Source organism: Semicossyphus pulcher, unplaced genomic scaffold (assembly GCF_022749685.1).
Source record: "Semicossyphus pulcher isolate SPU_LCO1_2020_fin unplaced genomic scaffold, fSemPul1.0.p SCAF_15, whole genome shotgun sequence".
NCBI classification, from domain to species: Eukaryota; Metazoa; Chordata; class Actinopteri; order Labriformes; family Labridae; genus Semicossyphus; species Semicossyphus pulcher.
Genome location: NW_027211659.1, coordinates 10,961,179 through 10,980,048, shown reverse-complemented (window position 1 = coordinate 10,980,048; position 18,870 = coordinate 10,961,179). Strand labels below are relative to the sequence as shown.

Below are 18,870 nucleotides of genomic sequence, written 5' to 3'. Positions count from 1 at the left end.
AACATACAGGCCATGAACTTCTGCTGTTCCAGAGAAAAGTAACAGTTTTGTTCGATTGTTAGTTTTTCTTTTAGTGAGCACTAAATATTTGAATGCTGCTTCTGGTCTGGAACTGGCCTGGCTGTATTTGTGGTGGAGCCGATGAAGCAGTCAAAATTGCTGAAAGCAAACACCTCTCCATTATCCTGTTGGAATAATGCTACATCACGACCTCTTGTCTCTTTCAATCCATATTGTGATGATACTTTGCCAAGAAGCAGATGATAATGAGATCTGCAGCTACCTTTGAATATTCATCCAAGTATCATCTAGTAGTTTCTCTCAAGTAAGCCTCAAAGGACACTATTCAGAAAGCATGTCTATTGCTGTGGCACTCCCTATTGAGTTAACATGCTAATGACATGCTAATCTTTCCATACTTTTCATTTCAGTTTACCACACGCTAGCAGCTACCAGGCTATAATAGCATTAGCATACTAGCATAGCCTTTTTTTGGCCAAACACATCACTGACATATCATTTCCTTTTAAGTTAATATTGTGATCATGTTAGCAAAAAGTTTCTTCTGTACGGGCTAGCAGTTACCAGGCAATATTAGCATTCGCATACTAGCCTTGTCTTGTTTTTGGCCACCTGATTAATGTAGGGCATTTATTCATTTAAACTGTAGCTCTGTTTTGGTCGCCTTTGAAAAGATTGCCTGTTCAGATGCTAAATATTCCGCGATGGACACTAGCTAGACGCTAACTAGCATAATATGTCAGTTGGTGTTGGACAAGTGGTGTCACTGACATATTTCCTTTTAAGTTTATGGTGCACATATCAGCAAAAAGGTTCCCATTTACACGCTAGCAGTTACCAGGCAATACTAGTGTTAGCATACTAGCATAGTCTTGTTTTTGGCCAGCAGATTAATGTATGGAATAAATCAATTCTCATTTTAGCTATTTTTTGGTCGCCTTAGGAAAAACTGGCTGTTCCGGTGCTAATTTTTCCGCTATGATCACTAGCTAGAAGCTGACTAGCTCAAAGTCTGTCAGTTCCTGTTGTACAGGTGGAGGAAGTGTTTTGCTGAAACTAGCTGAAAATGATACGAGAACAAGGAAGTGAAAGATGTTTTACAGGAAAGAAGAACTACTAAGTCAGCTATTTTCCTCTGGTTTCACCTGCATAACATATATTTCACATCCTAGTAGTCATGAGATCTATTCTTAACGAAACAATCATCAACGGCACTTACAAACTCCATTGTGTCAATGTTACCACTTCTTCTGATCTAATTTAACCATCTCGTCTTTATAAATCTATCTTTCTCTGTGCACATTAACAGCAAACTGCACTCATTCTGCTGTAGTTTGACACCTTAAGCACCTCTGAGGGCCATTTTAAATATATAACACCCCATTATACTGCACTGAGAGCACTAATAAATCCCAAGGGGTCTTCCCCTAGTGGTGTTAATCCTTTAAATGCATTACCTTTAACCATAAGCATTTATATGTTATCCCACTAGGACGCTTGACACCATACTTTAGTGACCAAAGCAGTTATAAGGAAACAATGCTTACCTTCAATTTAACAAGTTATAAATCACATATGACTTATCGTTTAAGATGTATAGGTGCAAAATTCTGAAGCACATCAAGAAATAAATCTATACCAATTTTCAAAATGTAAATGTAAAGATTAATGGTGGGAGGCCTAAAAATAATGTAAAGCGAGGGTTTGTCACATATTTCAGTCTTACTCTAAGGAGCATCTCCACAACTCTACATTGTGTATGTTCTCACACTCCGGCTGCTGTAATGGCAAATAACACAGACTTTCATTTCCCCACCTGTTGCACAGGGCACAGGCATGTGAACACACACACACACACACACACAATAGAGACATAATGAAGCACACAGACATGGAGACATCAGACGAGACTCTCCAGCTAATCTTAGTTGCTTCCCATGAAGAACAGCCCCCCACCCTCCTCTGTGTCTCCCCCAGCTGCTGGGATTTCTTTCTCTGCGTCGCCCCCGTCGCTCCTATTGTCCTCCCCCTCCTCATGCTGCCAACCTCTCACCCCTGACCCAAGACTTTACCCTTTTCAAACCCCCCCCACCCCCCTCATTAGAAGGATCTGAAACCTCCTCCTCTTAGCCAGTCAGACCCCGTCGTGTCAGCTTCTATGACAACAGAGCAGATGACACGGAGATAGATCACTTTAACGCCATTGTTCCACTATTTTCTCCTCTCGTGTCTCCAAGTCCTGGATCCTGGAAGGCCGGAGCGTCGGCAGGACCCTGAACCTGACACCCCCGCCCCGCGGAGATGCTTTTGTCCTCAGATTAAGGAGGAAAACACGAAGACTAAGTGCTAAACCATAAGTCGCAAATACAGTGAGAAACACGGAAGCTAATCTCTCTAGTGGCTGGTGTATACTCTCCCTATCTGACCTCTGCCAGAGTGGGTCAATCCATTACTTTATTGCTTTAAGCACTGATGGGCGGTTTTCCAACAGCACACACTGTAATGACATTTTGTCCATCAACCTGGATGTTATGGAGCATCAACTGCGCGAAGCGGAACCCATTTATGGCACCATCCGAGGCACTGCAGTCTCTCCATCATTATCGGCGTCTAAACATTTACACGGTCAGGAATGTATTCTGTGCACACGCCGTCTTTTAAATGATGCGGATGTTTGCGTGAATGGAAATATGTGATGCGGGGTGTATACACAACTCATCATGTTGTTGCTACTCTGGAAATGTATGCAATTTATGCCGTTAAAAATGTTTAAAAGAGGATGAAAATGATTTTTTAAAGTCAAAACTTTTAGGGGAATTAGTATAAAACATTATTTACTATGTTGTTTTTTAAAGAAATGTGGTTTTAAGTGTTAAAACACCTGCCACACAATAATCCATAGACTCAAGTCACACATCTCCGAGCTTTCACACACCACTCCGCACATTCCTTCACTCCAGAACGTTTCCATTTACAGCTGTGCTCGCTCTATTGTTACAGTACTGTTTTCCCATAGAGTAGGGGTCAGAAGCTAAGATGACTTGCGAGACCTCTCGGTGGTGTAGCTGTAATATTACCTCTGCTAACTGCTCCGGTCTGCGTGTGGTTACGGGGTCAATGTGTTTTTCAGACAGGAACATGTGGGATTTCCTCTCCCCTGAAGCTGCTGGAACCTGGTAACCTTTCCCTCCGAAGCAAAAGGTACAGAAGGTTCACAGAAGGCCTTAGAAACGTGTGCAAATGGTAACAGCATCACACAATAAAGAAGATTGCAGGGTTTTTTTTGTCCACTTGATCTTCTCAAACCCCAAACAGTCCAACCCCAAACCCAAAAACACCTCCCTCAGCTATTGGGTTTCCTGCAGCTGTCGCTTTATTAAAGCGCAGCTATGCAGATTTTCATCTGCTTGGCAGAAGTACCTCTTCCTGCCGATGGAGCCTTTCTCCGGAGGATAATAAGCAGACAATGAAAACTCTCACTTGGAAAGCTTTTTTTGTTTCTTGCGCAGGAAAGTGATTCTCTGGCCGGGGAGGGAGAGTGTTTGTGTCCAGTGGCCTCTAGCTCTGGTTCCACTGTGTCACATGCAAGCGCCACATCACGACAGCATGAGCACAGAGGAGTCATGTGCATCTCCTGACACATCTTTAATGAGCAACACAACAAGCTGAGAAGAAAGAAGTCTGCACAACTGGGATTTCGCACGTAATCCTGAATATAAAAAGGCGAAGAAAAAGTCATACATGGGTATTCATTTAAATTCCTGCTTGATTCATCCCAAGCGTAGCATTTGGCTGCGTCCAAATGGTCTCAGGCTGTCTGCCACGGCTCTTCATATGGTGAACATTTCTCACTGGTGTGCCGGGGTACCCCAGATGCTTTTGTCTTACGGTTGTTTAGCAGCTGCGTGGACAAAGAGCTATCTGTGGAGGGTTGAATACACTCAGTGGGCACACAGCCAACAGCTCAATCCTGCAGGCTCCCACCGCTGAAAGGCAGACTAATGCATTCTGCTCTCGCTCCTCACACATGATCTTACAGGGAAATTAGCTGGAGGCCTTATTATTGATTCTCATTTTAACCTGACCAGCCTCACATCTGAACTGTGGTCACATCAAGCTCCTAAATGATTCTCTTTAAGGAGGTCTTAGACACAATGCTTGCACTTGTGTACTTCCTTTCCAACCATCTTAGCTGACACACCTCCTCAGCCTCGTCTCTGACCACGAACGTGTCTTTGACTTTAACAGGTTCTTAAAGCGATAGTCGGATGCCTGGATTTGGGCTGGCTTAGGTGTGGTTTCCTACATTTCAGACAATCAAGCCAAAGATTTTGAGCCAAACAAAGGAGCTGAAGCCTGAAACTGAGGTATGACAAGCGAGGGGCGAGCCCAAGGGGGCTAACTGAGAATATGAGACTGAAACAATCCTGAACACCTGTCCAAACCATAGTCAGGTGCGCATTCAGTCATTTAAAATACCGTTTGCTTAATTTAACCATACATCCTACCTAGTGTCCAATATGAGATCCTTTTTTAAGGGCCTCCAATGAAAGTGATTCAAAGCCCTGTGATTGACTGGCGATCAGTCCAGGGTGTACCCCGCCTCTCGCCCAATGACAGCTGGGAAAGGCTCCAGCTTCCCCGCGACCCTGCACAGGATAGGCGGTATAGATAACGGATGGATGTTGAGTAAAACTACTTTTGAAGTTAACTTCGGTCGCTTGAAACAAACCCGTTTGTTTGATGTGTCGCCTGATAACAATTGGGGACAAAGGTGAAAAGCCCCCTATCACAGAAAGCAGGGACGTGTCATAATCCCCCAAATTAGAATTAACCCTCCAATTATTGGACAGTGTTTCCTCACAGTATTTGTAAGTAAGGATTGGACTAAGGAATCCAATAGAAAAGAACCTAAAAGCCCCTTTTCCACTGGTCAGAAAACCCACTAACACCCGGCTCTTTTGCTTAGTAGGAAAGGCTACAATCAGCAGTCAGACCTGGGTCAAATGACCCTGCAGTAGACCTGTGTAGTTATCGCCTCAAAACCCACACAAAACACAGGTCGACACGGTAAAGACCTAACCATCGTAACATCGTCACCGTTTCCTAACCCGGTCTGTGGCGCGTTTGTGATGTCGGACGGTGACGCAGCAGAAAAGAGACAGACAGGAGTATACTCCACTGGCAATAGGAACACAGACAATCGGCATCTATAAGCGGGTCTTCCCGGGTCTGAAAAACCTGCGTCAACTCGCTAATTTTGGTGGTAAAGGGGTATAAGAGACACATTCAAAGCCCATTTCTGCCTGAATTTATTGGCTTGTAAGAAGCAATGGTTTTAGATGGTGTTGGGCCATCAGTCAAGCTCTTTGTCTGTAGCCTGAAGACAACGCCAGGGACCAAAAACAGCTCTGCATTGAATCAAAGAAAGGGCCTGCACTGTCGGGAAGTCGTTGCTCCACTTACTAGAAATAAAAATCAAGGAAGTCCAGTTAAAGTAACAGACCATTTTTAGACTTAAGAGTTCAACTGCTGCATCTTTAACCCCTGTAGTCACGTCATGTGTCCAATCCTCCGGCCCTCACAGAGTAGGGCCACTGGCATCTTTACTTTTCTGCGCAGAGCGATCGCACTGTCCGCTGACTGCCCTGTGATCTATTTACTTGCTTACAAAAGAGTAGCAAGAGTAAATAGGTCACTCCGGGAAACATTATTGACTATTAAATCAATGTCACCATCTCATATGCGGCACATTTCGTACTGTATCAAAGGGGTCATGCAGCAGTTTACAGTAGATAGCAGAAAATCCTGCAGTGGGGCTGAATGCCTGTTGAATGAGTGAGTGAACGTTGCTTTTATTTCCCACAGGCCTTCTGGAACAATCGTCCAACTGTGAACAAAACACTGATACAGATGGCAAATATCCCCTCTGCACTCAATGTACATGCATTCATGCCAACATATTGTACAAGTGGTGAAAAAAACAGAGCTTATTATGCATGAATTTGGCAGTTTAACCTTGAAAATCGCGGGTGTTTTTCTGAAGTCTCGCAGATACGATAAAGGCCAGATTGTATCGTTGGCATATTTTCTGGCTTCCTGTGCGTTTCTAAAGACCCTGTGCTCTTTTGCATATAGGGTATTTTCAGACATTTAAATGTCATCCCATCTCCACCACACACACACACACACACACACACACTTGCATCCCTTCTGTTTCAACTGTGAATGGGCTTTTAATGGAAGTGACGGCCGAGGCGCATGCTTGAACAAGCGTCCCCCCCCCCGCTCAGGAACTTCTATTCCTATCATTTCAAGTCACAATACTCAATGGCTCTCTTTGTTGTCTGAGGAGTTATTAAGCTCAACAAATTAACATGAGTGCTCTGGCAGACCTGCAGAGAGAAGCAGGGAAGATGAGAGAGGGAAGGAGGGCCGAGGGAGAGCGAGAGATGAGGGAGAAGGAACAAAGTAGAGCAGGGAAGGAAGCAGGAGATGAATGAAGTCTTGATTAAACCACGAAAAAAGAGGGTCTATTTTTTTTTTCCAGCTACACGGTTGCAGAAAGTTCTGTATGGGCCTCATCTGCTGCATAATTACGAAAGATGCTCGGTCACATCCTATGCCAAATGGAAAGAAGCCCAGAAATCATGTAACTCTGACAGCGACTACCTCATTATGGAGGATATTCTGTGTAATTAATGGCTGAATCTGAAGACGAAAAGCAGTTTAGGAGTTATTGATGGTGACATGAAAATGTGGGATCCGTTCTCAAAGGTTAGCGCTTACTTTATTTGGACTGAACCGCATTTTAAGGAGTCAGGGAATTCATGGGAAGCATCTTTTGATTCGAACGCACAAACCGAAATAGGACCATCTCTGCCGTGACTCACTCTCACATTCCTGTGTTTTTCTCCGCACAACACGGACGCAGAAGCATGCGCCTGACCCGGCGTTTGCCTCCGAGGATAACATCGCCATGAGTCAACGAAAAAGCAGGAGGAAAAACTGTCACACTCTCTGTTATATCTCTTTCATTAGCTGACAACGTGTTGATTCCAAAGGGCGAAAACACCTCCGCTGGCGCAGCATCAGCAGTCAGGGGTCTTTCCTTTCCTCCCCTCAGAGTCAGGATGCGAGGGGGTCACAACCCATGCAAGGCCGTCCACCGCATGTGTGTGTGACAGTGATCCCTGCTGATGTGTGAGAGAAATAATCGGACACTTTCCAGACATCCTAGTTCAGATAGGAGAGGAATAGAGTGCAGAAAACAGTCGACACTTCAGAGGCACACATGTAAAAATCATTATGAGTGTTTGGATCAGTCTTTAAATATAATCAAGAGACTCTTAACATCTGACACCAGGTTGAGTCCTCTCCCCTATAACAGAAACATGTTTAATTAAAAACATTCAAATCTGTCAGCGGCGATTAACTCTCCTTTCTTGAAAAGCTCAAAAACGATGATGTAACATTTGGATCTGCTTTGCATCCAGGCTTCACGGCCTTTTCCACAAGACCACCACGCTGAATACAAAACACTCCGACTGGAAGGTTCAGGAGTTTCCATGAGGAAAAGCAATCTTTCCTTCTTTCTCCCCCGCCCCCCCTCCTTTTCGCGATCAGGATCTGGCTCTAAGAAGAACAACAGACGCTGTGTTCGCAGTCGTGTCCATAATTCGCTGCATCTGATTAGCCGAATGTCCTGTCATGGGACAGTTTTTTTAATGTCGAGCACGTAACTCAATTGTGTCTGTAAAAACAGTGAAAAGATGGTGGATTTTGCAGACTGTATCAGGCGGGGATCTTCTAAGCTGTTTTCCATGTGTCTCTGACACTGCCAGCAGGTTTAGAGAAAGAAAATTAAAGTTATTTTGCTTATGTTTGACAGATTCTTCCTCCACAGCTCGAGGGCGACAATCTGCATGAGAGATTATTAAGCTTCCGATGTCATACTTTCCCTGCTAAGAGGAACAGCTGTAACTCCAGGCCAACATTTTCTCCTCAGATGTTTGGCTCGGTTTTTAAGCATCTACGTAGAATTAAAAACGCATTTTTCTCCCATGTGTTTACTTATCAAGAAATGGGGCATAAATTGTCACGGGAGTATAACAAGATATTTGCGGAAAATGACTTGCTGTCGCCTCGGCTCGGGCCAAGTTATCCTCCCACGTACGTCACAGGAGGCCAGCGCACTGCTAAAGCGTTCAGAATCGCAGAGGTCACCGCAAATTCACCTCGCACATCAGTTACACAACCTCTGAGTGACATCTTAACTCGGATGATGCTGAAAACACAATCAGCTGCGAGACATCCTGTTTATTTTGGGAGTCATGAACACAGTTAATCCGTTTTCTGTTTTCAAAGCTTTTCCACAAATCACAGCACAGAAAAACGTTTACGGGAACCCCAAAACAAGGGGCCTTGGAGGATCTTTGCATGTAAAATAGGAGCTTCACCAAGTGGACAATGCACAAAGCTCGAATGCAGTGCACGCAGAGTTGTATCCTCAGTGAGACAGTGAATGAGGGTCTGTGGGGAATCGGTTCACAGGGTATCCGCTCTGAAACCTGCAATTCAGTGAACTTTCTCTCTCTACATTAAGAGCCACTGAAGTCGCACAAAGGAGCGGCTCCAAATTAGGAGCACAAAGACGCCTCTGTGCGAGCTTCAGAAGCGACTTAATGAGCATTGATACACATTCGCACACAGTGTTCTTCCCTGGCCTCAGCTGCTCCGAGCAAACAACACAACTTAAGAAACGCTGCCCGAAACTCAACAAACCAACTGAAATTAGAAGAGTTACAATCGCTGGCTCCGTTCTGAGTCATGTTGGTGCAAAATCTCCAGTTTGGAGTGTTTATCATCCCATCTGGTACACAGTTTACCCTTGTTTAAAAGTCTTAAAGTTGCTAAACATCCATGGCATGAGCGCCTCACTCCTCCCTGTGCATCCAGCCCAGGTTTGGGAGCACAGATGGCCAACACTTGGGGCTGAGTTAAACATGGGACAGTGTCAGCTCTGCCCTTCAGATAGCAATTACAAACTCGGGTATAAAACACCGCATGCATGCGTCAGCTATGAAGCATCTGATTAATGCAATGTGTTGCTTGTTAGGTATTCTTCCAGTAACTTTTAGTCATTCTTTACCAGAAAAACAACCTTTCATCTCTATGACAACAACTAAACACTGCGCGATCAATCACTGCTGATCAATAAGGATTGATAATGAAAGGCTACTTTAAGATAAATAGTTCGTTTCAATAGTTCAGCTCTAAAAGCAAGATAACAGAGACAGTAGAGAGGCACTAGTTGATCTGGTCTTAACACCTCCGCACACTTGCACAGAGTGACTGCAGGAATCCCGATGGACTTAATCTCTCTAATCGCTTTCTTCAGCAGGCTGCTCTAATACCGATTCTCATGGATCCGGGTCAGGTAAACAGACCTACTTCTGCAGCACGAGTTTAAAATCACTTTAGTGTCGCGTTGAAACAATCGGCGCGCCCCAAAAGTTAGAGCGACAAAAACAAAGTGCAAAAAAGCGTGCTTGTCGTCACGCAAATGTTTACATCCGTCTTTAAAGTTTACTGGAGCATTTTTAAGTCAAACTCACCCATTTTTGTAAGTTTCCCACACAGTCCGAAGTGAATCGATCAGCTGGAAGTTGAGCCCCGGCTACACTGATGTTGCGTCCTGGGATGCACACTACCCGCCTGGCTGCTCACACGCGCGACGCCGCGTCCCCTTTGGAGACAGCCTGCGTGACGTCACCGCAGAGAGGGGGGGGGATTACTGATGGGAGGGAGGACGGAGCTCGCTCAGGCTGCTTCCCCCTTTGCACCTCCTCCTCTCGCCTCCTCAGAACCTCATCAGCAGGAAGTTTCACCGGTCACTCAACTCATCACTTTATCATGAGGCACATTCCTGCAACAAAGGGCCTCGGTAAGACTGATAGCTGGATTAGCATGAACGTTACCAGGAGGTTGATCAAATTACAGGATTACAATCAGGATTAAACCGTGCCACTCAAGCAAGGTGTGTCTCTACTATTGTTCAACACCAACACACAGCAGTCAATGGTGAAGGTATGTGTAATGTTATCAGGTCTGACTGACAGCAGACAGATAAAGTATTATCACAGACCAACATGTAACTGCAGGGTCAGGATTTGTGCCTCTCATGTATAACTATTTCACTGAGCGGATCTTTTGTTTTAACAGGAATATAAATGACCTACAATCTCCTGAAAAATACAGAAGACCTTAGCGGACACACATCCATTCATTTTAAATACTGCCTTTCCCATGATGACAAGTCATTCCGGGTTGTTTTCTTGAGATTTTGACTTATTTATCTCGTTATGTCAAGATAACAACTCTACACCACTGTAACATCACATGATCATAACTCCCCAGAGTTGCAAAAGCACAAAACAAACATAAAACTATGCTTAACTTACCTCATCAGTGTGGGCAATGACAGCACGGCATGTCTGGTCCGTAATATCAGTGATCGGCTGCTCGTTTTGTTTTCTACATCACCGGAAAATTATCCCGTTATCACGAGAAAACAGGCTGTCTTATCTTGAGAGAATGAGATAAAGTAATCCGTTATAATGGGAAAACCAGCTTTGTTATCCTGAGATAGCAAGAAAAATGAGTCGAGATCTCGAGAAAACAACTGAAATTAACTTGTTTAAAAGGAAAACCAGTGTTTTTATCGCGACATAATGAGATAAATGAGTCAAGATCTCGAGAGCACAACTGTAATCAACTTTTTTTATCCTGACATGAGATAAATAAGTTGAGATCTCGAGAAAACAACCAAATATTATCTAGTTATCAAGAGAAAACAATCTCTGTTATTTTGAGACAACAAGATACATAAGTCGTGATCTTGAGAAAACAACTGAAATTAACTTATTGTGGGGAAAAAACAGCGCTGTTATCTCAAGAAAATGAGATAAATTAGTCAAGATGTCGAGAAAACATTTGAAATTAACTTGTTATCATGGCAAAACTAAAATTGTTCGAGATAACGAGATGAATAAGTCAAAACCTCAAAAAACAAACATGAAATTACTCGGTATCACAGGAAAACCGAGTATGCATGTCCGCTTAGGGCTTCCGTAGAAAAGGTTTTGAGCATGTAGAAACTATATCTCTCAATCAAGGTTGCCAGAAATGTCCTAACCCCTTGCCAACACAGGAGAAATATACCATATTATCTTGGATAAAATAAAAAACTAATACAGTGTAAGATAAGACTGATAATAGCTTTTTAACCTTAGTTTCGTTTTTCCGAGTTTCACTTGACACAACTTGAGCACAATTCCAGCTTCCTGGAAATGTGCAAAAGTTCCAGCTGGGAAATGGGTCAAAAAAAATTTTTATTGCCCAACAGATGGGAATCATTTTAATCTGGATGGTTCGAGGAGATTTAAAGAGTTCTTCAAATACCTTCAGAACTGCCACAAACCTTCCTGGATTTTCAAAGATAACTTTGATTTATTCAACTGGACAAACAGATGCTTGGCTCTGTGACTGGGATGTAGTGGTTATAAATAAGAAGGACAAACTGGGGCTGGAATATTTCTGGTGTTCTCTTACCCAAAATGACAGAACAGACTTTTTTTTAACTTTTACTTGATTTTACCCAATAAAAATACATTTAAAGCCTAAATACAAACTTTTCCACTTCTCTATTTGTAAACATCCCTTTCCAGCTTCCTGTATACTGATCCGAATGTCCATTTAAACGCATGCAAATATGCACGAATAACTCAAATCAACACTTATACATGCATGCATTATTATGAAAAGTGTCTCTGTCCTCTTTTTGCACATGCACTTGCAAGCAGACCCACGGATGCATCTGTGCATAAGGTGTCCATCCCTCATCTTTGACATCACTTCTGAGCACAGGAATAAACTCCCCTCTTTCACAAAGATGAGGCCTCCACAGAAACAATGCCAATCACCCTCCATCCATCGTGCTGGTATCCGGTATCCAAGGAGTCCTGAGCACCCCCTCATCCAGTCCAGTCCTTTCACTGGTGGCCAAGTGGCAGCTCTCAATGGGCTGTTTCATGGCCAAACAGGGCATCTGCCCAACATGGCAAACACAAAAGCCTCCAAAAGGCAAATATTTAACTGGTCAACTTCAGCGTGACAAAGACAATATTATCATTTTCCCCCTAAAAATATTTATTTTTTTATTCACTTTGCACGTTTATTTATTCTTCTTTGTTTGCTTTCCGAGACATTTCTGGGCTGTGGAGGCCTTGTGTCCAAAAGTTAGCCGTCTTTTTAAGCGAGTTCCCACGTGTGTTTCTTCCACCTGCATTTCTACTTGTGTGGGTGCGAACCTCATCTTCCGTATGTGCCATATTCTGCACATTAAAAAGCAGGTCTAACGTACACAATGCATGAGACTTTCTGCGAGACTCACCTGCACCTCTGTCTCTACTCTCCTATGCATTTTGGCTTTCTCTTGGTGTGTGTACACGAGCTGCATGTCGGCGTGTGTGAATAGAGGATCTGCATGGGAACATTCCAGCACTGAGCTGGCTGTTACAGCAGGCACAGCAGCTGGCAGACAGCAGGCAGGCATGCAACTGTTATGAGGGAGGACCAAAGCAAAACAAAACACGTCAGACAAAGACTTTTTATCTGACATTAGACGGTACATATGGCCCTGTCACTCATACAGCAATACACCCAATACTCCGTTAAATTACACTCTTGAAAACAGTGTAGGGGAAGTGTGCACTTAGCAGGATTTGCAGTGCCTTTTGGAGATGTCAGCCTGCTGATTTATCTATTGTTCGATTGGTGTAAAGTAATATCTTAAATATATCCAATGGGCAAAGCATGAGACACAGTATTACTGTCTTTCTTCAGCAGTTTTCCGACCACATATAGAGATCATATGGAGCTGAAGGCCGAATATTCCTTGAAGCTATTTTTCCTCCTCTAATTTACTTTATGTTTCTCATTAGGAATAAGCACAGAGAAACAGGGTTGAAGTAAGGCTTTAAAGGCAAATTGAGGTAACCCTGCAGCGCCTAATTGCAAATAAAGAAAGGCTCATGGAGGGCTGTGCTAAACACAACAGCCACCATGGTTACAAGCCACTGAGAAAATGGCAGACAGCGTGAAAGGGCTCAAAATGAGAGGCGGTGTAAAGAGCGCTCGGAGCGAGGCTGGCATCAGATCGAACGTTACATGACTGCAAGGCGTTGCTTCATGTGTCTGTTCGTAACATAATGCTGCATTACAGAAATTATTAGTGATGAAATAACAAACAAGGAGTTTCAAGATAAGACGTTACAAAAGATTTCTTTAACAGGAGATGTGCAATGCAGTGTTGCATCTTTGCTGAAGATAATTAAAAGGATTACTTCAGTTTTTCCAAATCTCTCTCAGTGGGTAAACAGAGGTTGGGAAACGCCAATATTCAATTGCTGCAGACAGTTACTGAAAAGTTTCAGTGAGGTTCCAGCTCGAATGTTTGTGGCTAAATCTGTTGCTGCTCCTTAAATGTGGACACAAACACATTATTTGTTTTTTTCCCTCATGGTTCAGCAGATAGAAAAGTCCCATATATCTCTCTTGGAGGTTTTTGTTTCTTTATTCTTTGTCACAGAGATATTCTGTCACTTGACTGCTTAGAAATAAAGACAGGCTGCAGTGGAATCTGATTTTTCTCTCTTCAAGCAACACATTTTCACATTTGGGCAAGTTGCTCCTCAACTATTTGAGAAACTCTCACCTCAATGACCCCTTTTAAAACCCACCAAAATACTGCTCATTTTAACATAAGCCAACGGACTCAATAAACATCAAAGGCAGATGTATGTTTAACTATAACTACAAGCGAATTCAGAGACTTCAGCTCTGCCTGAAACCTTATAGTGAAGTGAAAAACATGTGAGGTTGAGTGTGGAATCAACATCTGGTTTAGCATTTGAGAAGAAATGGAAAATAATGTTTCATTGCCATCTTAGAGCAGAGGAAATATATTGTTTACCACTACCCACAAAGGCCTATCAAAATACTTCAATCTATTCAGCTCGCCTATAAAACCAAACCCTGCTTAAGAGTTGAAAACACATGCCACTTAGGGACAGCATGTTTGTGTCTGTCTACTTCATCCCACTGTGTTTTGTGAGTATTTCTGATGATGTCATCTTTACTGAATCTTTTAAAAAGTCCTTGAAGGAGTTTAACAAAATAAAAGTCATGTCTTGGATGGGTGTTGTCTCCGCTGGAGGTTCTGCAAACATCACCAGTGAGTCATAACACACAAAAAGTTGCGGAGGCCCGATTTCAGCAGGTCAGGAGGAGTGATGATCATATAAGCAGCTTTCAGCTCATGTAATTTATTACCCCTGAGGCTCCAGGCAGAGAGGGCAGTCGCAAAACAGCTCCGTGCACAGCTGGGGGCAGGGCAGGAAGTTGCATCGAGGCTAGTTATCTTCTCAAGTGTAAAAAGAGAGCTTGTTTTGACCCCTGTGGATGAACATGCTCAAAGTGTGAAATGGAGCAAAAGAAAAAAACAGCTTTACAAATGGTGTTGCATCTGCTTCCCTGCATTTATGCTGGTGTTAAGAGTGAAAAGAGATGGGAGTGTCCAGATTTAGAGGACTCAACAGACAGACTTAACTCCGGGAATGGAAAAACAAAGAGCAACTATGCACACCCCCGTGACTCTGCCTCCAGAGATAATTGGGTCACTGCAACTCTTACTCTCAACGCTATACAGGATGCATTTTGACGAAACCATCAGCTCTGCCGGGACAACACATTACTGTACAAGTTCAACAGGAAGTTGAAATAGACCCTGGAAAAGTGTTACTCAATACTTTTTTTAAGCAAACATCACCCTAATGCTGATGTAAACTACTGCTGAATTCCTCCACCACTCCCATCATTTGTTGGCTGGCAGGAGTGGCCATGGGCAGGGAACACATTACAGTAAATAATCCGGTCTAATCAAAATGGATTAGGCTCATGTTTACATGTTAAATGTGGTGTATGAATACATTTATGTTGGAAAGAGCCCTTTAGATTTATTGTTGCAGTAACTGAACTGATTGATGTCAACACTGAAAACAGTTAGAACACTAGTTTATACTTTGCTGCCATCTAGTGGACCGTTTCATGCTCCAGAGTGAACAAAACTTTTTCTTGCTCATATGAACTTCTGCCAATTCTAAACAAAGCAAAAATGATAAAACCTTAAGATATATTCATGACCCTGGTTATTGATTGACTTAAGGTTGTTTTTTCATATCAAAGCAGTTTGCAGAATATTGTGTCAAACCAAAGGAAGAAAAGAGAGAGGAGCAGCTGAAATTTTGACCACCAAAGCAGGAAAAATCGCATGTGTAAACAATAAAATCTGTGATGGCTGATTCCATTTAGCTGCTTTAGTTTCAGGGTCCTTGTGTTGTGAGTACTGGGCGACAATGAAGTTATCTACCAGCTAACGTTATGTAAGCCACGCATTTACTTCCTAGCTAATGGCATGTAAGCTAGGTATTTGCCTCCTAGCTAAGATACAAATTTACTTCCTAGCTAATGTAACGTGAGAAACGAATTTACTTCCTAGCTAATGTTATGTAAGCTAGGTATTTACTTGATATTTACCGCCTAGCTAAGGTAATGTAAGCTACGAATTTACTTCCTAGCTGATGTTACGAAAGCTAGGTATGTACCTCTTTGCTAAGGTAATGTAAGCCACAAATGTACTTCCTGGCTAATGTTACGCAGTAAATAACATGAAAGCTAACGTAATGTAAGCTACAAATTTACTTTCTAGCTAATATTATGTAGGTTACAAATTTACTTACTAGCTAACGTGTAAGCTATAAATTTACTAGCTAATATTATGTAGGTTACAGATTTACTTCCTAAGGAATGTCCTTTTAGCTTTGCGTTAGCTAACTAATGGAAATTTTAGCTTGGAAGTGGTTTAATGCTTATGTAAGCTGTTGTTTAACACTAGCTATTACCCAGCCAACATTTGGCCTACATGGATTTCATGTAGGTTTACACTAAAAAAGATTCTGACCATGTTTAAGGTCGTTAAAGTCATGGGGGCTAGATGGGTCTTAAAGTGTAATTTATCTTGAAATCCATTTGGGCAATTGGCTTGGGCTCATTATGTAACCCGTGGACAAACCCACTTGCAACTCATATTTTATCTCACGTAGTTCCCATGTAGCACACACATAAAGCTTGAAGATGGGAAACAGATGGTTCTTGCTTATTTTGTGTAGTTGGGCCCCAGTGTAATACTACATGAAACCCTTGTGGGCAATCTGCATGGAGCCAATATGGAACTCTTGGACAAACCTACTTACAGCCCATGTAGTCCCAATGTTTTACCCACACTGACCTCAAAACTGGGGCTCATGTAGGTCTTACGGATGTTGCACAGTTGGGGCCGACCTAACATCAAGTGTAATCCTGTATGAAACCCACATGGGCAATTGCCATGGGGCCACCATGGAACCCGTGGACAAACCCACTTACAACCCATATTTCAGCCCATGTTGTTCCAGTGTAGTACCCACATAGAACTTGAAGCTGGGACCAAGATGAGTCCTGTGTATGTTGCCCAGATGGGGCCCACCTAACACCTAGTTTAACCCTGATCAGATGAAGAGCTTCATGATAGAAATGTTAAATAGTTTTAGTGTTTATGTCTAGGCTTTATGTCTAGGCTCTCTATTAATCTATCAGAAAATAGCAGTGTTCTGTGATTTGTTATGTCCAGCGATACTCTGCTTTCATCATCAAGGCCACTGTATTATTCCTGTTGTAAGTGTTGTGACATTTTGTTATCACTTGATGACTCAGAATGTATTATTTTTTCATCACCACAAAGGGGACAAGAGAAAAACAGTAACAATTAAGACTAAATGCCAAGGTTGGAAGAAATGTGTTAATTCGCAAATTAATAAAAAGCTTATTTAGACCAAAATTAGTCACATTAGTACAACCCACTCTCTGTCAGTGTCTTTCATTGTTTTCTTTGGATCGACCTTGATACAAATAGATGGCTCATACAGCCCATATTGTTAGTCTGTTTACACATTAGGTGGTGTTTTCAATTAAAAAGTGTCATTAATACGATTTTTCTTCATATCACACATATTGAAAGTCACATTTCTCCAGAGGATGCCTGTTATGTTACTTGATAGATTAAGAAAGTAGCGAGTTTACCTGAGGGAAATTATCATCTCACTGGATGACAGGAGACTCATGTTGTTTGAATGGTATCACATCCCAGCAGCTGCTCTCCTGTTGACTCTCCGGAGTCTCAAATGAAAGCTTTAAGTCCTGTGTGTGCATGTGTGTGTGCTCAACATGCGTCCCTTTTGAACTCTTAAGATTAAATTTTTTTCAAACCAGAATTCAAGGAAAACAGCTCAATTACTGGATAGTGGTTTGAAATTTAGGTGATATATTTGTAATGTTTTTAATTTTTTCTGATATTTACCAATATATATCTATATATAGAATATGTCCCTTATATTGAAAAAATGTGTGAATGTCTGAATATCTATATAAAAACAGTATATTGACAAAAATATGAAAAAAAGCACAAAATGGGTGCTCCGAAAGTATTTTCAAATACAAAAAAATCCAAAATTACAACTATTAGTGAAATATCAGAAAACATACACAAAATAAATCATATTTCAGTAGGCTAACGTGCTAAACTAACATGGTGAACCCGAACGTTGCACCAAACATCTTAACTTTGTCCTTTTGAGCATGTTAGCCTGTAGCTTTAGCCTGTAGCTCAGCATAACCTCAAAGTATCCGCTGTAACCTTTTAAATAATAATAGTTAATACAAATGTTGGCTACAAAGTGACAATATAAAATTAGTTATTCACAGAAATGTTACTAACAGCTAGCTAATGAAAAAAATGAAGGCAGACTGAATTCTCTTATTAGCGTAGCATGATGAAGCTAGCATCAATAATCACTTAAAATCTAGTGTGATAGTTTTGACAGGATTCAGTTGCCTAAAATAGAGCATTTACTTTATTCCCCTCTGGTTATAAAATTAACGTCTTTTTTCATCACTGGAGATTCTTTTCTTTCTTTTACTTCTGCGATTGAAATGGATTTGAGAAACTTTATGGAGGTGTTCATACATATAGTCCCCAAATCAATATATTGAACAACCTGTCGATGGGTGACCTTCAACACTTCAAAACATTTGTTAACATTGAAACTATTACCATTCCCCGAAGCAATCATGTCAAATTGAATAGTTGCATCACTCAACTTTGGTATTGAAGTAATGCATCATAGGCTCCATTTGCAGGCTGATTACCCTCCACCAGCCTTGAACATAATTTCCCTGCCGTGTCTTTCCCAAACACAATGTCAATACTGATTAGAGATAAATGCCTCTTCTCATATCTTATTCATTTACAGGTTTGGTGACCTCCGAACTGGTGTCGTTTTAATGTGGCTTTGCATTTACTCCAGTAAACAGGCCATGACTCTGGGAGAAGCCATTAGTACTCTAAGTCGCGCGTTAATACACCGCAGATTGTGAGCTACTTGTCATTGTTCTGAGTAATTACTTATTTGCCAGATGGATTTTATCTACAGGCTCTCCTGTGGCGCTGTCAGTTATTGTTGCTTGTTTTGAAGGCGCAAATGAGGGGGACAGCAGGGTGAGAATGTCAGTGTGACACAGACAAACCTGTTACATTAGAAAGCTCTTCTTCTTCTTTATGACCACATTAAATCTGTTTGCCACCATGTGCCACAACATGCTCGGCAATTTTTTTGCAATAATATGCTGTTTATG

General features: G+C 42.0%; 1 protein-coding gene across 1 annotated transcript in view; it reads right to left on the bottom strand.

Annotated features, from left to right (window-relative positions):
• gpm6bb (glycoprotein M6Bb) overlaps window positions 1–9,749 on the bottom strand; it is a 34,069-nt gene extending 24,320 nt beyond the window's left edge. Inside the window, exon 1 of the mRNA XM_069662797.1 lies at window positions 9,639–9,749. Coding sequence (XP_069518898.1) covers window positions 9,639–9,642 — 4 coding nt within the window. The 5' untranslated portion in view covers window positions 9,643–9,749. The remainder of the gene's footprint in view (window positions 1–9,638) is intronic.
• Between the last annotated feature and the right edge of the window lie 9,121 nt (window positions 9,750–18,870).